Here is a 19,085-nt window from a genome sequence, read left to right as displayed (position 1 = left end):
ATCATAAATTTTCTTCGGAATAGTACGAAAAAATAACATTTAATTTGTCTTACCTTCTAATTCAGCATGTTTTTTTATGACATAAGGAGTAATGTCGTTGTATATTAAATGTATTAATGCCTAATAGGATTTTCGAGCATAACATACATCGTATGTTCTCCCCTTCTAAACAGCAAAAAAGCTCTTCCTCCCATTTCTCATGAAAATCGTTTTCTAACGCGTACACACTGCTTTGATAATGCCATTATGCCACCACTGGTATTGCTTATGAAACTGATATAGAACCTGCCCATGCCTAGGAGCTACGTGAGGAAGGAACAGAGACTGTGAAGATGATGTCACTCAGAGCGATAAGTTCTGTGAAGGTCAGTGAGGCACTAATTCTCAAGTGAGGCACGATGCCCATGTGTGCCCTAGAGTGAATGTTGCAACAACCATTCACCTCTCATTGCACCACAGTGACTGTCAGCAGTCCCCCAACAGAGGGCTTACAGACAGGCCTTCTGAGCATCTCTTTTCTCCGATGACTGCTGTATATGAATCACTAACACTAAAACGCCTCAGTCTGTACATATTACATCTATTCTGTGCAAGAATATTTTGAATTAGAAAATCAAGCTGTAGACATTTTTTAGGTTTCTTTCTTTGAATTTTATTATTATTTTGTAATATATTAGGAAATTCTCATAAATTGTTAAGTTAATTCTTGTTTTATTGTATATAAACGAAACAAATCAAATAATATTTGTGATCAGTGTGTTACAATTTTGATCTAGATATTAGCATATATTTTTGATAATCTTGACTCTCAATTGTAAACTCTAAGGAGTATTTGTGATCTTTTGTTTTATGTTTAGTGTTGTAATAGAATAATTTTAATTTTTGCACGATAATTTCACACGTATAATTTGACAATGTCATTAGCTTTTGCTATAACGACAGCTAATAAATACTATACTACTATACTATTAAGCCCCGGTGCTGAATAATACAGTCCTTGAGGATGTTGCAATTTTTTTTTCCAGCAATGTACGTAATTTAGTGGAATTTTGTTGCTACTTACGTGGATTTAGAATTGTAAGTTTGACAACACTGCCAAGGAGAAAACACTGGCAGGAACAACCATGTTTGTTCAAGAAGTAAGAACACATTTGAGGTGGAATCTGGCTTTCCATATCATTTTTCTACCAGTTCATAACTGCTATTTCGGAACAGAGTGTTGGAGTCAACTGTTTTTTTCTGGAACTGTTCCGAGGAAATTGTTCAGTTATTTTTTTCCCACCTCTAATTTATATCTTCGTGAATGTATAGTAATACAATTTATGGACATTCTCTGCTAAATTCAATCCACATTTTATGTATGGTAATATCCATGAATCTACCATTTATATCTGTTTGGTGCATTACTTCACTCAGTGAGTTTACACATATCTTTCTCGAGCATAATGAATGCACACTGTTTGACATACTTCGAATTCTGTTTTATTTCAGTTCTGCTTCTCCTTATAAGGTGAGTGCAAGCTCACATACAGTGGTTTGTTACCCTCAAGTAGTATAATTTAGCCTTCACTATTATTAGATTGCGAAAGTTTATGCATTAAATACATTTATTATGTGTTAGGCCTAATGGCCTGTTATGGTCTCACTCCATCATTTTAGCAAGCAGCCCAAAGATCTTTTTCCTAAAAGATGGTAGTTTATTATTTGAGAAGATATTCTTGCATTCTGAGTACATCAGATCTCTATTTCTGTCTATAATTTTGAAATTTCTCTAAAGTTGGAACAACTTTTAATTGTGTTAAATTTTAACGTACCTTATTAATATGTTTCGACCTATTTTGGGTCATCTTCAGAACTGGTCGTTGTTGGTCTTGGCGCCTCTTGTTTCCTGTGAGGGTGTGTTCGTAGTGTAGAGTCAAAGAGTGTATGTGTTTTGAAATTGAGTTGTGTGTTGAGAATATCATTGAGGTGTGTTTTCGTGTGTCTGTATATTTCATATTGTTCTAGTGTGTTGAGTTTCTGGCTTTTTGGTTGGAAGTGCAGTATTTCCATGTCTGTGTTGTCTCTGTAGGTGTGGTTGGCATTTGTGATGTGTTCTGCATATGTGGAGGTGTTTTGTAATTTTGTTAAGGCTGTGATGTGTTCTTTGTAACGTGTTTGAAATGATCTGCCTGGCTGTTCTATGTAGAAGTTGTTGCAGGTGTTACATTTGAGTTTGTATACGCCTGTGTGGTTGTATTTGTTTGTTTTTGTAACACCTGCAACAACTTCTACAGAAGACAGACAGGCAGATCATTTCAAACACGTTACAAAGAACACATCACAGCCATAACAAAATTACAAAACACCTCTACATATGCAGAACACATCACAAATGCTAACCACACATACAGAGACATCAACACAGACATAGAAATACTGCACATCCAACCAAAAAGCCAGAAACTCAACACACTAGAACAATATGAAATATACAGACACACGAAAACACACCTCAACGATATTCTCAACACACAACTCAATTTCAAAACACATACACTACGAACTTGACTCTACACTACGAACGCACCCTCACAGGAAACAAGAGGCGCCAAGACCAACAACGACCAGTTCTGAAGATGACCCAAAATAGATCGAAACATGTTAACAAGGTACGTTAAAATTTAACACAAGAAAGTTCTTATCATACATATTCCGAAGTGATACAGTGTTAAAAGTTGTGTAATGAAGATGTATAATTTTTAATTCTTTCAAAATATCTTTGTTTTTCTTCTTGTCTAAATTAGCATAACCCGTAGTGCTTTTAAAAAATTTCATTTCACTCACAGTGACTCAGTGCCCGTCACAGTTACGTATGGTCCAAGCTTCACTTTCATATATGAGAAGGTATTTTGTTGATGTTTTATAAGCTTTGATTCTCGTATGTTTTTGGACAATGGAAGGTTTGAAACTGTTATTAATAGCATTCATTGTAAAAATATTTTTCACTTGTTCATAGCTTAAATGATAATCTAAGTATTTAAAACATGAGACATGCTCTACAGGTCTGTTATAAAGGCAAATTTTGCTGCAGACATAATTTTTTTCTGATGAAACCCATTACTTTAGTCTTATCAACTGAAATTTCCATTCCATATTCCTCAGAAATGAATTGTGACTTAAAAACAGGACATTGGAGGCCACCTTCAGAATGCAAACAGTATCTTAATTTCAAATTTATGTTGTTCTCAAATGATCTATTCTATTCATGAATTTAAATACTATTATAGTCACAATCATACCATGGTATGAAAGAAAAATTTCACAACCTCGGTCGCAGGTTCGATTCCCGCTCGAGGTTGTGAAATTTTTCTTTCATACCATGGCATGATTGTGACTATAATAGTATTTAAATTCATTAATATGTCACATCAACGGACGTGTATACGTCACCAAATATCGTAAGATGAAGATTAGATCTATTCTATTCTTTTTCATTTATCATATGATCCATATATGTAAACTACAAAAACTTACTGCAGTATACTATACATAATTCTTAAACAAATAGAAAAAATACAATAACTTGCATTACATTATGTACAAATGAGTAGTTCACAATAGACTGAGCTGAACTTCATGTATGCAACTTACAACAAACACCCTTCAACTTTAGACTGTATCACAGGTGCATTGTGGGAGACAGCATTTCTGTTACAATGACTTGTCCCGGGTGTAAATCCTGATTATGGAAGAGTCTTATTTGTGGTGATATGGAACCCAAACTTAACATTAAGCAACATGATTGTCTGCATTCGATACAGATAAATTAACTTTTCATAGACATGCCAGTACACATTTAACAGAAATATTTAATGCATGAACTTCCGCACTCTTAATCTTATTCAGAATAATGTTGCTCATAATATATTTATTGATTACTTGCAAGGTTAATAATTACATTTAATGAATGGAGCTTTTAAAAAGTCAATAATTTATTAATTATTTTCTGCATATTTATGGTCGCCATCTTGAAGGCACGATATTGTTATAGATCTGAAAACAAAAGACGTTTGTTATGTGAAGATCTAATCAAATACTGGTTATACAGTTTTGTAAAACTTTTTATAGGAAAATACTGCTACAAGTAAACATTAGTAGATCCCTTATTTATTAACAGTAGAACTCCTGCAGTAATAAAATAATGGTACTAATGGATTTATAAGGTACAATGAAATATAGATGCATAAAACATTTATAGTTTTGCAACATAAATTTTATAATGCATTGTTGGAAAACTAGTAGAATATCTACATTTTTATAAGCTTTACTTTTAGAAACACATTCTGTCTTCATTTCATTTGAAAATGTCGCTAAACCCTGTAACTTCGTTTGCAGAAGGTTTAATGATAGTTAATTGTTTTACTTAATAGTTGATTATTTGTTATGACTAGAGCCCAGATTTCTGTGATCTAAGAAATAATAATAAAAATGTATGAGTATGATTTAATTATGAATATGGTCATGAAATTAAGAATATACGACCTATTAATTTTTAATTCGGCTTTATTAATTACCTACCATTGTTGTGTTTTACATCTTTATTCTAAAACCTATAGTGAAAATGTCACAAAGGATACTTTCATATCTCCCTTTCTTTTGCACATTCATGAGCAAATTCACGAAAAATCTTCACAAACATGGGAAAACCGTCAGTTGTTAGCCATTTTGTTATGTAAGAGTTTCATTTATAGAATGGCTTACAAAACTGTCTGAATAACTAAAATTCCAAACAGTTGGTTTTCAGTATTACTTAACACTTAGCTATGCGGAAAAAGAAATCCCTAAATTATTACGAAAGTACATATTTCAAACTGTTCAGAATTGGTAAGTTTTAATATTACAGATACCAAAATATGCATTTATGTAACAATGAAAAATTGTTCAAAATACGTTAATTTAAACATGGAATGATATTTCATAGAAATCTGAAGCCTAATTATGACAATAGCAGAAGTAAAACAAGTAATTTATCACTAAAACTTAATCCTCCATTTATGGAAGAAGACACATGAAGTTTGTGAGTCTGTGTTTTTAGATGCAGGTTGTCTCTAATTATTATAAACATCATCACTTGCCAACAACATACTTAATATTTTTTAAGAACCTGCTCTTAAAAATTAGCATTATTTGTTAACTAATTTAATATTTCCGACCTGTATTAAATAACTATATATTTGTTCTCTAACATCATTATCCTAATGAGGTCCCGTATTCTGCATTCATAAAAATGAACAGACTGTACTTCCAAATTTACATTTTATGCAACTTAGATATGGTAACAATTGTTTGCATTTCCATAGCAATTATGCCATGCACTGCGCCTTTCTTCCGTTGCATTGACAGCTGCCATATGTCTTCTTTTATAATACAAAGGATAGTGTCAATTGCCGTTGTAGCGAACAGTAGCAACTTTTGTAGCAATTAATTGAAGCATGCAGTAGAAATGCCCATTATAAATTGCATGTTGTAGTGTAGTGGTAAGGTTATGTAGCATTTTAAAATATGTTAAATATTAGTGCATTTTAGATGCAAATTGTCTATTATTTAACTCTGTTAAGAGAAACTAAGGCTGTGGAGTTGGTACACAAAAACTCAAACTCTGTTTCAAATCTGACTCCAAATCTTTCATAAAAATTAAAGTTAATGTATGAATATGGTAAAATGTATAATCCTCGATAAAAAAATTTGGTGCTATTCTAAGCATGCATTTTTGTCATTTTTGTTGGAGGTAAATTTTGTATTAGAACTTACACTTTTCCGTCTCAAGATTAGCCCCACTGACTATTCTTGAAGTGTAATCATAGAAGGATTCGATTACATAAAAATAAAAATGTCAGATAGAGAAGCTGGAATTTTAGAGTTGTAATTATTTTTCTCGAACATGTGTTTACTTGGTTCTTTGAATTGAAATACACAGACGAAAACAAATTAATTTAATTAAGTTCCCATGGAAAGTGGACTTCAAATTCCTCTTGCAGCACAAATTATTAAAATTCAGGAACAAAAAAAAAAATTAAATTAAAAAAACGGCTTTACAGGTATATTATTCTTCTCAGAAGAAATATCAGAAATTAACTCAAGTCACTGGAACAAGGCATAGGAAACAAATAAAAACATACTGTTACTTAAATTTAATTTTTATACCGGTATAGAATTTACAGCTTTTCTTTCTAGTACCGGTACAGCACCAACGAACTATCTGCTTTTCTAATTCTGCCTATATTATTATTATTATTATTATTATTATTATTATTATTATTATTATTATTATTATTATTATTATTATTGCTTGATTTCTACCAGTGTCTCAGAATTCTTTCAATTAAAGTAATTTTATTAATTCTCAATATAAAATTGCTGCACACTGTTAACTGAATGGCTAGAGCGTTGGTTTTCCACACCAGTAACACAGTTTCAAATTTTGGTGCGTCAAAGTGGAATATTTGGGAACAAATACTGTGTTAGGTGGTAGGTTTTCTCGGGGTACTCCCGTATCCCATACAAGCATTCCACTATTGCTTAATGAATCATAAACATTTTGGTGCATAGTAGACTATCTTCCAAGTTGCACCAAGGGTGACATTGCGGCAAAAATACAGCATGTTTCTCCTAGAGGCAACATTCAGATAAATTATGGAAAAGTCAAGTACCAGCCATTGGTAAAATAAATATAGATATATAAAATTGCATAAATATCTTATAAAATATTGTTTTGGATTTTAAACTGTGTCTAAACAATTTATATTTACAATAAATGATAAAGACGTGTCTTTGGTGCGCCATATTTTTTCTAGGTATGTACTGTAAGATATTTTATTACCACACTTCGATCATCTGGCTACTTTACAGACCTACAACTTATATTCATTTATAGACTTGTTGTAAACTGTGGCAGAAATTTGTTCTTAAGTTCTGAAAAAGTTAAAAAGCATTATTTTCCCTTACTAGTCTGTCATAGAATGTCCCTATGTGTGATGTCACTGATTGTTTACATGGTAACAATAGTGATAAAACTATATGTTTTTTAAATTTTATAATTATCTAGTCAGAGTGGATATGTTTTTACTGACTCCACCCAAATTGCTTCAAACTTCGACCTCACAACACCTACTCCACAGCTTTATTATAAATTACACGTTACATTAATATTAGTTTTGTATTGTCTAAGAGTTAATTTTGTGCAGCTTAAAGCTCCATATTATACAGAAAACCAAATATGTATTAAGATAAAAGCTGTGTATCTGATTTTTGCCCCCTTATATTGTTGAAATAAGAATGCCACTAAATTCTTTCATCTCGAAGTTACATACATGTAAGCAATCCTAAAGTGAGATAAGCTACTGCAGGAATTCGTGACGTAGTGAATTATTTAATATTTAAATAGAATTGTGGCAAGTATTTAGTTCTAGTGTCATACAATTATTGGTATCAGTTTGTTATATAGGTGAAGATTAGAAATTTCCACTAAATTGAAGAAAAAATAAATTATCCAGTGCCTAGATCAAAACATCTACTTTCTAGGATGAAATTTTATATTTTCATGTAAAACATTAAATCAATAATGAATTTTTACAAATTGTTAAAAGAGCCAGCCACGGGGATTTACACAAGGACCATGAGGTCCAACTCTGAATGTTGGAACAGAACCAGTGATGTATGTGCAATATATCAATAAATAAGCATTTGAAACTATTATCTCTCTTTTGCACAAGATTATATTATGAAGGCTATCCAGAAAGTTACTTCCTTTAGATCATACCTGCACAAACTGCGCTCAACGAGCACGCGTGCTCCTTCGGAGCGGGAGAGCGGTGTATACTGCTCGCCGAAACGGAGAGGAAGATACGTCAGAATGACATAGACTTGCTATAGGTAGAGGAGAGGGAAATGACCACTCAATTATCTAGTGGATTGCAGTGTGTAGGCCTATTCTCAGTAAATGTTTCACGTTGCTTACCTACTGCTACAGTACAGTATGGAGGAATCTAAAAGACAGAACATAACATTTAACGATTTACAGCTCGAACTTATTGATCTTCAATGTGACCTAAGGGCTAAAGTTCGTTTGAATAATATTACTAGCCTGGTTGAGTTTTACAAGACTAAACATTAGCAATAATATCCACGACTACACAGACTGGCTGTGAAAATGATTGCTATGTTTGGCTCAACATTTATATTTGTGAGCAACTGCTTTCTATAATCAACTTTAATAAAGGCAGATATCGAACATATGTAACTGATGTTTCATTACGATCAGTAGGCTACTGTTCCTTTCAGCTGCCAACAGCATAAGACCTCTTTTTCATGTACTGATAAATAAAAATATAACAAAATGATATTGTACATTTAAGTAGCTATAGAATTTCTATTATTTCTTTAAAATAAATATTTATTTATTAATTAATAATAGTCCAAGATAGTTTTGCAAACAATGAACGGGAATTCATTTCATAAACACTCGTAATAGTACTTCCTTTTGTGTACATTTTGTACGAGATCTCCCCTTCTTCCAGTCCACCCTTATACAGAGCGCAGCTAATATCTGCATTCCGCTCATGAGCTGTGAGTCAGCTCGGAGAGCGCAAACCTTGTGCAGGCCTGGTTTAGATCATTATTTCATTAAAAAAAAAAATTCATGCAGTTGCAGAATTTGTATTATACACAACTTGAACCTACTGTGTTTACCTATTTTTCAACATAGTCTCCAGCCAAAATAAAACATTGTCATAGCATTTCACAAGTTTTAGGATATCCTTGTCATAGAAATGTGGCACCTGTGGTTTGAACCATACCAGGTCAGTTGTCCTCCTTAACTTCTTTTATGTCTGGCAATACACTTCTGCATTGATTGTATTACCTCATTCCATGAAATCCTCCAGCCGTACTCCTTTTCTGTCCAAAAAGTCAGTGGAGTCTCACTGAGTTGATAATGGATTTCCACTGCTTTAAAGTTTTTTTTCTAGGAGAAATCTCATTATTGACTGTGCCTCACAGTTGGCACACATTTTGAATGGTCACTGTAACTGAAGATGACACGATCTTCATTTGACAACAGCTGTTGCATACTAAGTCGCACGAAAAAATTACAACGTTACTGACTAAACTTTGTGCTGCACATGAGAACGGAAGTTAGTTTCTGGGTAGCCTTTGTATGTAGTCAAACACTGTTTCCATAAACCTTGAATCATTCCTTATTCCATTTGATGACTTCATTGTTCATGCATCCTTCAGTATTCTTCAGTTTTGTTCTAAACTTTAATTTGGACTTTGTATGTGTAAAGAATTTGTAAATTTAAACAGTGTGGTATATTTTGTCTTTGTCCAGTTTGTAACCCCGAAGTTACAGTAAGTTTTGGCGAGGAAGAAAATCATTTGACTGACAGCGAAGATAAAACTGAGACCAAAAGATCCGAGAAGAAGAAAAAGAAGGCTCACTTCTTAGATAAGAATATCAAGGTAGACTATATACATCTTTTTATTAAGTACTATTTCTCTTAAAATATGAAAACTAATTATTATTATTATTATTATTATTATTATTATTATTATTATTATTATTATGCTGCTTGTCTATGCGGATGACGTGAATATGTTAGATGAAAATCCACAAACGATTAGGGAAAACACGGAAATTTTACTGGAAGCAAGTAAAGAGATAGGTTTGGAAGTAAATCCCGAAAAGAAAAGTATATGATTATGTCTCGTGACGAGAATATTGTACGAAATGGAAATATCAAAATTGGAAATTTATCTTTTGAAGAGGTGGAGAAGTTCAAATATCTGGGAGCAACAGTAACAAATATAAATGATACTGGGGAGGAAATTAAACACAGAATAAATATGGGAAATGCTTATTATTATTTGGTTGAGAAACTTTTATCATCCAGTCTGCTGTCGAAAAATCTGAAAGTTAGAATTTATAAAACAGTTATATTACCGGTTCTTTATGGTTGTGAAACTTGGACTCTCACTTTGAGAGAGGAACAGAGATTAAGGGTGTTTGAGAATAAGGTGCTTAGGAAAATATTTGGGGCTAAGAGGGATGAAGTTACAGGAGAATGGAGAAAGTTACACAACACAGAACTGCACGCATTGTATTCTTCACCTAACATAATTAGGAACATTAAATCCAGACGTTTGAGATGGGCAGGGCATGTAGCACGTATGGGTGAATCCAGAAATGCAAATAGAGTGTTAGTTGGGAGGCCGGAGGGAAAAAAGACCTTTAGGGAGGCCGAGACGTAGATGGGAAGACAATATTAAAATGGATTTGAGGGAGGTGGGATATGATGATAGAGAATGGATTAATCTTGCTCAGGATAGGGACCAATGGCGGGCTTATGTGAGGGCGGCAATGAACCTCCGGGTTCCTTAAAAGCCAGTAAGTATTATTATTATTATTATTATTATTATTATTATTATTATCATCGTCGTCATCATCATCATCACCACCATCATTATCATCATCTATTTAGCTATCTATCTGCAGGCTTCACAAGACATCTTGATTCTTTCCCACATTCGACCATTATTTATTTCTATCGAATGTCTCTTCTTCAGTCAGTTCTGCATATTTTGCATTATGTCCTCCATCCAAATTTTTCGTGGCCTTCCTCTTTCTCAATTGCCTCAATTTAAACTTTCTTTTCGATACCTATCTTCATGTGTATTTAATGTCCATACCACATTAATTTCAGTTTCCTAACATGGGCCACCACTGTCTCCTTGGTGTGCATTCATCTTCTATTTAATTTTAAATTTAGTCCTCTGTGGATACTCGTGGGCTCTTCTTGAAGTAAGAACAACAATAATAATACCTGGCATGTAACATCCTTAAACACCACTCACTACCTGTAAAAGATTAACAACTCAAACCTATAATGTAAACTGAAGAGTAGATAAAGAGCTGTGTATGTAATTTATTTTATTCATGACTGGTATCTAAACTGGTCTTTGTTTTATCGTTCTTAGCAACCTAAAAAATGATTTTATTCACAGCAATGAATTTATTTAAATCACTCTCTGCATGACAACCAACAAATTAATAACAATAGGTTTGTTCGTACAGCAGTTTCCGATTGTCGTTACATTTGGCTAATGTTGTTTTTCCCAATTGTTGCAAATATTTCGTGAACTTCTTCTTCTTCTTCTGCCAATACACAGTTTTGGGTTGTTTCCCGTCTGTGAACTACAAATGGAATTGGTCCGTCCAACGTCAGTGAGGTCTGCCTAATTCTCTTCATGCTCGTGGATGATAATACAAAAGTCTCTTTGGTAAACGATGTTCAGGCATCCTAAGAAGGTGGTTTCTCCATTTACGTTGATAATGTTGGACGTGTGCGGTCATCTCCTCAACTTCCCACTGATTTCTTATGTCTTCGCTCCTAATGCGGTCCCGGAAGGTAACTCCTGTCAGTGATCGTAGAAATCTCATTTGTGATGCATAGCCTTATTTATATTTATTTCCTTTTGCCGTGTCCAACATTCACTGCCATATAACAGAGCTGGTTTTGATATTATGTTGTGAAATCGGATTTGGACCTCTTTTCGCATTTGTTTTCCAAAGTTCCTTTTCAAGATACCATTTAATTGATTATATTTGAATATATATTTTATTTATGTCTTTTTGATAGTTATACAAAGAAATATAACCTCCTAAATATACAAAATGTCACTTGTTCTATTATTTTGTTATCAACAACTAATTTTTGCTCGTGAACAAATTGCCATAAAACTCAAATTGATTTCTCTTGTAGTTGGCAGCTGATGGAATGGGGATTCTTTCAGTAACAGACGACGAAAAGGAGCAGCTCAGAGATCTGTTAGCCAACCTGGATGAAGAAAAGGATCCTGTAAATCCATATAGGATTGATCCAACATGTCTAGCAGATATTGATTCTAGACTCGAGGTAAACCCCCAGATACTACAAAAAGTAGTAATATGATCTTATTAATTATTACATTAAAGTTTAGATAGAGTTGGTTGGGACCGATGCTACCTTGGATTGTATCATAGTGTAAGTATTCAAACAAGAAACTTTGTGTTAATAAGGTTATGACATCATGTTAGCTGAGCATCTCCAGCGTGACTGGTGGGTAATGACTGTAACTATATGCTCACCATATCTATTAACTTGGAAAAATAAACACATCACAAAATATGCAATATTACATAAAACGCACATTATTGCATGTCTGACATCTTAAATTCAAATAAAACAACAATATGAAAAGCATAGAATTTTATTTTAGAACTTGCACTAATTTTAAATATCGCTTAACCTATAATTAAATGTACTGCAGGCCCTATTATTACAAGTTTAATGACTCAAAATGATTCGTTGGAAGGTTAATATCGCTAATGTTATTAAAATGAAACATTATACATCAGTAGAATAGAAATATTATTATTATTATTATTATTATTATTATTATTATTATTATTATTATTATTATTATTATTATTATAAAGTAAATTCAATTTCAACAATCATCAAAAAACAGGTAAATACCCATACTGTGATATTATTGATAATTGACAAAATCTGTAATTCACACTTTTTAACACCATCTGAGAGCTTCGAAACTTTAGACAAAAAAAGTTTAGGATTCTTAAGAACTCATAAAAGCCTTGTGAATATACGAGACTTCCAAGAATACTATCGGTACAGCAGTTTAGTTCTTTTTATAAACATTGATTTATACAAGCTTTAACATCAATGTCATATCGTGTGTGTAGAATCTTTGGGTATAACAGTAGCCCGTTGAGCATTGTTGACATTCTGTTTCTATTGTCGTGTGTTACAAATCGCTTATGTTCATGTACCTATAGTCGCGACGCTGTTATTCCTGGCGTGACTCCTCCTCTTTGCTTATGTCTTAGGAAGTGGAGGCTCTATAAACTCTAGATAGGTAGTATCGTTCGCCATTTTTGTTCTTTCGTTGCCGAGCTACCATACGAGGAATCTATTTGCCACACCGTTAAACGTTAACATGTCGTAGCTCCTATGATAATAAATCAAGCACACTGTAATTCAGCAAATAACGTCTTCGTGTGCTTTCTGCGAACGCCAACGAAAGAGCCAAAATGGCGGGCGATTATATTAAGTATTTATCGAGCCTTAAGAAATTAATAACGTCTTCATCAGTGAATCACAAGATGCACACGTTTAAATGTAGCCGACCTGCAACTCGATTGGCTGCCGGAAATTAGAGCGACGGCACTATAACTACGAGTAATTTGGATTTTGTTTTAATATGTATGATATTGATGATAAGTCATGGCATGTAAATTTCAAATCCAATATTTGGCTTAGTGGCTGAGGAATCCATAAAAATACTTAATCATGGGTTCGACTAGGAGTTCGAACCTGGGACCTCCTGAATCCTAATCTCAAACGTTACCATTTGAACCTTCTTGCTTGGTTATAGCAGTTTTAATTAATAATTTCTTACTGAAATTCATAAATTGGTTGTTTTGGAAGTGTTCCATGCATGGATGGCAATTTGCATTCAAATATTTTATATTTTGTATTAGCAACTTTTCTCGCCATGTTCACTTTTTACATCTGAAATCATTACAGCAGAATTTAACTTAACAACTAAACGAAATAAAAATAAAAAACTTAACCACGTTAAAAATACATGCCAAGCATAAGTCAGTAGGCCTACACATAAAATATGCATGGATCTTATCTTTTTTGGATCTTTGGAGAGAGCGAAAAAATGCATTTCTGGGTTTTGTCCTTTGTTGTTGCTGCAATTTAAAGCTTGAATAATACAGTCCCTTCGAAACACTCATTCTTCTAATAAATCTTTCATTTCTGTATCATTATCATAACATATAAACAGCTGATTTTCTCAGTAGTGTTAGTTATTTTCCACTTGGATTGCTAGCTTATGCTTAAGCATGTCTGTCTGACAGAAAAAGTGGCGAAATTTCCACACTGTATGAATACCTATACAGTGATTGTATGCTATAGGAGGAGGGTCGAAATGTTAAAATTATTCAAAAGATTTTTGTCGTTATGAATAACATTTATTTTTTTCTACCTACTTACAATTACAATGAATTTAATTTACGTTATATACGCTTTTAGGCTTTTACAGTGAATGTGATTTGCAGTAAGACTGTGGGGCATTCCACAGCATTTTAGAACTAAATGCAATCTTGATTACACACTTTTAACATTTAGGAATATAGTTATATATTGTAATTGATTAACTAGTGGACTTACTCTTGTTAATTATGTAAGTCTGTGCGGCTTACAGCTGTTTCGGTCAAAAACTCAAGTCCACTAGTTAATCTATTACTTATATTCAAGTGTTAAAAGTAGTGTATGCAAGATTCAAAATGGATTATATATTGTCTTTCAGAGCAGTGTTACAATTATAATAATATTTACTTACTTACAAATGGATTTTATGGAACCCGGAGGTTCATTGCCGCCTTCACATAAGCCCGTCATTGGTCCCTATCCTGAGCAAGATTAATCCAGTCTCTACCATCATATTCCACCTCCCTCAAATCCAATTTACGATTATAATTAAATTATTAAAATAATTTCGAGATTTTATCGTTTTCAATTTATGCAGGTTTTTAATTCGAAAAGAAAAACAGTTGAGGACTTGGATCTGTGTGATGAAAAAAAGACAATTTCAAGACATGAAGAGAGGAAATTACAGCAACGTTTACAAGATATTGACAACATACTAACAAGCATGACAACAGCTAATAATAAGGTAAGTTGGCTGTTACTTTGAAGTATTCTCTCTCCAGACACATCCAGGAAGTTTTTTTAGAGGATGTCCAAAATAAAATACGTGGGTCTTCCAAAAAGTGAAAGACAACCAGTACTATTTTAAATTTCATAATATGAAATGTTATTTACCTTACAAGCCACTCAACAGTTTTCAATGGTCTTGTGAGTGTGTGGTCACCCTGAAAGCCTCCCTTGAATACGTGCCTGACATTTTCAACTCTGCTTGCTGTTAAAATCGTCGTCATCATCATCATCATCATCATCATCATCATTCACTAGTATTACCGTATAACATAGTTTGTATTAGCTTTCTCAGATAAAGCATTCCAGGCTTTTCTATTATAAGATCGTTAGAGACATCATCCAAACATTTAAACTTTTATTTCTTAGTTGAACGTTTTCTATTGGAATCCCGCTTACTTACTTACTTACTTACTTACTGGCTTTTAAGGAACCCGGAGATTCATTGCCGCCCTCACATAAGCCCGCCATTGGTCCCTATCCTGAGCAAGATTAATCCAGTCTCTATCATCATATCACACCTCCCTCAAATCCATTTTAATATTATCTTCCCATCTACGTCTCGGCCTCCCTAAAGGTCTTTTTCCCTCCGACCTCCCAACTAACACTCTATATGCATTTCTGGATTCGCCCATACGTGCTACATGCCCTGCCCATCTCAAACGTCTGGATTTAATGTTCCTAATTATGTCAGGTGCGTGCAGTTCTGTGTTGTGTAACTTTCTCCATTCTCCTGTAACTCCATCTCTCTTACCCCCAAATATTTTCCTAAGAACCTTATTCTCAAACACCCTTAACCTATGTTCCTCTCTCAAAGTGAAAGTCCAAGTTTCACAACTATAAAGAACAACCAGTAATATAACTGTTTTATAAATTCTAACTTTCAGATTTTTTGACAGCAGACTGGATGATAAAGCTTCTCAACCGAATAATAACAGGCATTTCCCATATTTATTCTGTGTTTAATTTCCTCCCGAGTATCATTTATATTTGTTACTGTTGCTCCAAGATATTTGAACTTCTCCACCTCTTCAAAAGATAAATTTCCAATTTTTATATCTCCATTTCGTACAATACTTTCGTCACGAGACATAATCATATACTTTGTCTTTTCGGGATTTACTTCCAAACCTATCTCTTTACTTGCTTCCAGTAAAATTCCCGTGTTTTCCCTAATCGTTTGTGGATTTTCTCCTAACATATTCATGTCATCCGCATAGACAAGCAGCTGATGTAACCCGTTCAATTCTAAACCGTCTCTGTTATCCTGAACTTCCTAATGGCATACTCTAGAGCAAAGTTAAAAAGTAAAGGTGATAGTGCATCTCCTTGCTTTAGCCCGCAGTGAATTGGAAACGCATCTGACAGAAACTGACCTGTACGAACTCTGCTGTACGCTTCACTGAGACACATGTTAATTAATCGAACTAATTTCTTGGGAATACCAAATTCAATAAGAATATCATATAAAACTTCTCTCTTAACCGAGTCATATGCCTTTTTGAAATCTATGAATAACTGATGCACTGTATATGCTTTTTATTCTAAAAATGTCCATTATTTGTACCTTCTTTCATCATTTTATTCTCTGTGCTTTTGTCTTACAATGTTTACTCCTTATGTTAAATGTTACTAATCCTGCATTGTTTCGTATTCTCCATATTTCTACTTTTTAAGAAATCATCATTTCACAGCTTTCCATTTGCAAGACTCTTGCAGGTTGATTTGAAGTCTCACTAATGTTATTTCTGTATTACAGTGTTAAGATGTTAGTAAGTGCTTTTTTGACGTAAATACGCCTCTGTTCGAGTTACAGTTGATGAGAAAATCGAATACATTTAGCATAACACTAACTTCTAAAAGTCTTCACTAGATACTGTACATACCAAAGTGTATGTATGCTGCCATCTGTTGAGTGTTGTGTAATTTACTTGCAAGTGAATATGTGACGAACATGTTTGGGTATTTTAAAACAAATTAATATATATGTTCATCATTTATGTTTTATTTACAGAATAAAACATCTGTTATATACTTAATAAACAAATATCAAATAACAAAAAAATTATTAAGCAAAGGAAAAAACATTACCAATGACAAAACCTCCGAGGTTCTGGCTGATATGTAGCCTACATCTATTATCAGGCAGTACATCTCACTTGACGATATGTGTCAGAGGACGAACAATTGTTTGCATACATCTGAAGTCTGATTAGTGTAATGTGTAGTCAGCGATGTATGCAACAGAGGGAGAAATCAATCTTCTTAATGTATCCAGCTGTTTGCTGACAACATGAAGTCTACTACAGTCTTTTCAGTTGTTGTTTTGCACGAGAAATGAGGGGTATTTTGATCGGTGTTCATTATAGATGCCTGTTGCTAGTAGCCAGAGTTGGGGTGTAGTCAATATATACTGCAGGGCTGTGTCTTCTGCAACTGGTACTGATGATTTTAATTTACTTCTTTTGTGGCTTATGGATGGTCAGTATAGAAGAATGTGTTCCACATTTTCATCATTATTATTACACCACAGACAAATAGGAATATCAGAAACGTGAAATCAGTGTAGGTACAATTGAGTGACAATGTGACCTGTTCTAGCTCTTGTTAAAAATGTTGGAATATGTCTGGGCAAGTTTTTGTACATTTCCAGGTCATTTGGTTTCTTTTGTACAGACTGTAAAATTTATCCTGTGTCAGAAGAGAGCCAATTGTTGATCCATAAGTTTATGAAATGAGGCCTTACTAAAGCAAAGGCACTGGATAGAGATATCACTTGAAGAGGTCTTGGTTGCAAATATGTTGCCTGTTTTGCAATATTATCGACTTTCTCGTTTCCAGGTATGCCACAATGACTAGGTATCCATTGAAATGTCATTTATTTTTCGAGTTTTTTTAGTTTACCGGTACTTAGTTGTTTCTGAATTGGAATAATTGGGAGGAGAAAGAAACTAGCCATCTACCCCATTATCTCCTGACTTGGTTGCTTCATGAGTGATTCAAGCAATAAAACAAGGACAATTATCAGGATTCAGTGAATTCCCTATCACTTTTTTATTCTATTCACAGTGGCGTCATCATCAGCATACATATTTGCGATAATATGTGTTAGTTTTGAATATACCATCACCTATTATGTCTTTTAATTTTTTATTGCCGAATCGTGAATTAAACTGAAAAGCGCAGCAGACAATAGATCCTTCATGTAGTTCAGTTATAATACCCAAAAATTTGACTTTAGGTCTTCAGTAAAATTATTAATAATTAGTGATTGTGTTCTTGTTTGTTATCTTAATAAATCTTATGAGTTTGTTTTGAATCCCAAGTTCCTGAATTCTTGCTGTTGAAGTATAAATTAATACATTTATTGTTTAGAAGGTGCAACCAATTGCAGAAGATCAGATCCACAGGATGATCAAAGACTTTGGTGATGCAACAGCAACGCTAAATAAAGATACACTGGATCAACTTCTTGAGGAGGCCAACAGGCTTATGCCACATTTCCAGTACCGATACAACACAGATAAATCGTCCAGTTTGTAGTGTCATTTGAAGTTGTAAAAAAATCTTTTAGTAGGACAATGAACAACTCAAAATGCTTAAATTTTATTTCATTGTCTATAATATATACCCATATTTCACAAACTTACGTAAATAACACAAATGACGCATGTAATAATTGGATTTTAATTTCCCTCTCATAGAATTTTATAACTGAATGTTCTTGTATCGTCACATAGTTAATTTGTTATAATTGAATGATTTTGTAACAATTATTTGGCAAATAAAATGTTTTAAACCAATGTTTTCAGCAAACTTTATGTCAAGTTGACTAAAACGATGTATGATTAGAGGCAAGTATTTTTGGTGGTAATTTTTATGTTCTCATTAACTCACTAAATTGATGATATTTTGATGTTGAAAATTACACAAAAAAATCGCTATAATTTCTTGATTAATATGCGAGATAAACTTTTAGCTATGACTGTCAGAAAATATCGATTTCAATTATAATTCTATATCTAAATGTATCATGTTTCCAGAAAGTTCAAGACAATCTAGAAGACAAAATACATAATATTGCCGTTAAGTTTCCATATTTGCAGATATGTCCACTAAATGTCGGGTCCTACGAAACTTTATCTGCGTCTTTGTTTTGGAGTAGAAATGGCAAGCAATCCAGCATTTAGTACTTTTAATCTGTACATTTCCACTTAATAATCGAGGTATTCACGAAAAAAATCGTATAGCCGACAC

At 33.4% G+C, this 19,085-nt stretch overlaps 1 protein-coding gene across 1 annotated transcript in view; it reads left to right on the top strand.

Moving 5' to 3' along the window:
• Nucleotides 1-18,625, top strand: part of LOC138692026 (uncharacterized) — a 41,869-nt gene extending 23,244 nt beyond the window's left edge. Inside the window, exons 4-7 of the mRNA XM_069814834.1 lie at nucleotides 9,371-9,501; nucleotides 11,802-11,954; nucleotides 14,641-14,787; nucleotides 18,204-18,625. Coding sequence (XP_069670935.1) covers nucleotides 9,371-9,501; nucleotides 11,802-11,954; nucleotides 14,641-14,787; nucleotides 18,204-18,371 — 599 coding nt within the window. The 3' untranslated portion in view covers nucleotides 18,372-18,625. The remainder of the gene's footprint in view (nucleotides 1-9,370; nucleotides 9,502-11,801; nucleotides 11,955-14,640; nucleotides 14,788-18,203) is intronic.
• The last annotated feature ends 460 nt before the right edge of the window (nucleotides 18,626-19,085 follow it).

This window comes from Periplaneta americana, chromosome 2, assembly GCF_040183065.1.
Source record: "Periplaneta americana isolate PAMFEO1 chromosome 2, P.americana_PAMFEO1_priV1, whole genome shotgun sequence".
NCBI classification, from domain to species: Eukaryota; Metazoa; Arthropoda; class Insecta; order Blattodea; family Blattidae; genus Periplaneta; species Periplaneta americana.
The sequence above is the reverse complement of the archived record's forward strand: the minus strand, read 5'-3'. Positions and strand labels throughout refer to the sequence as shown.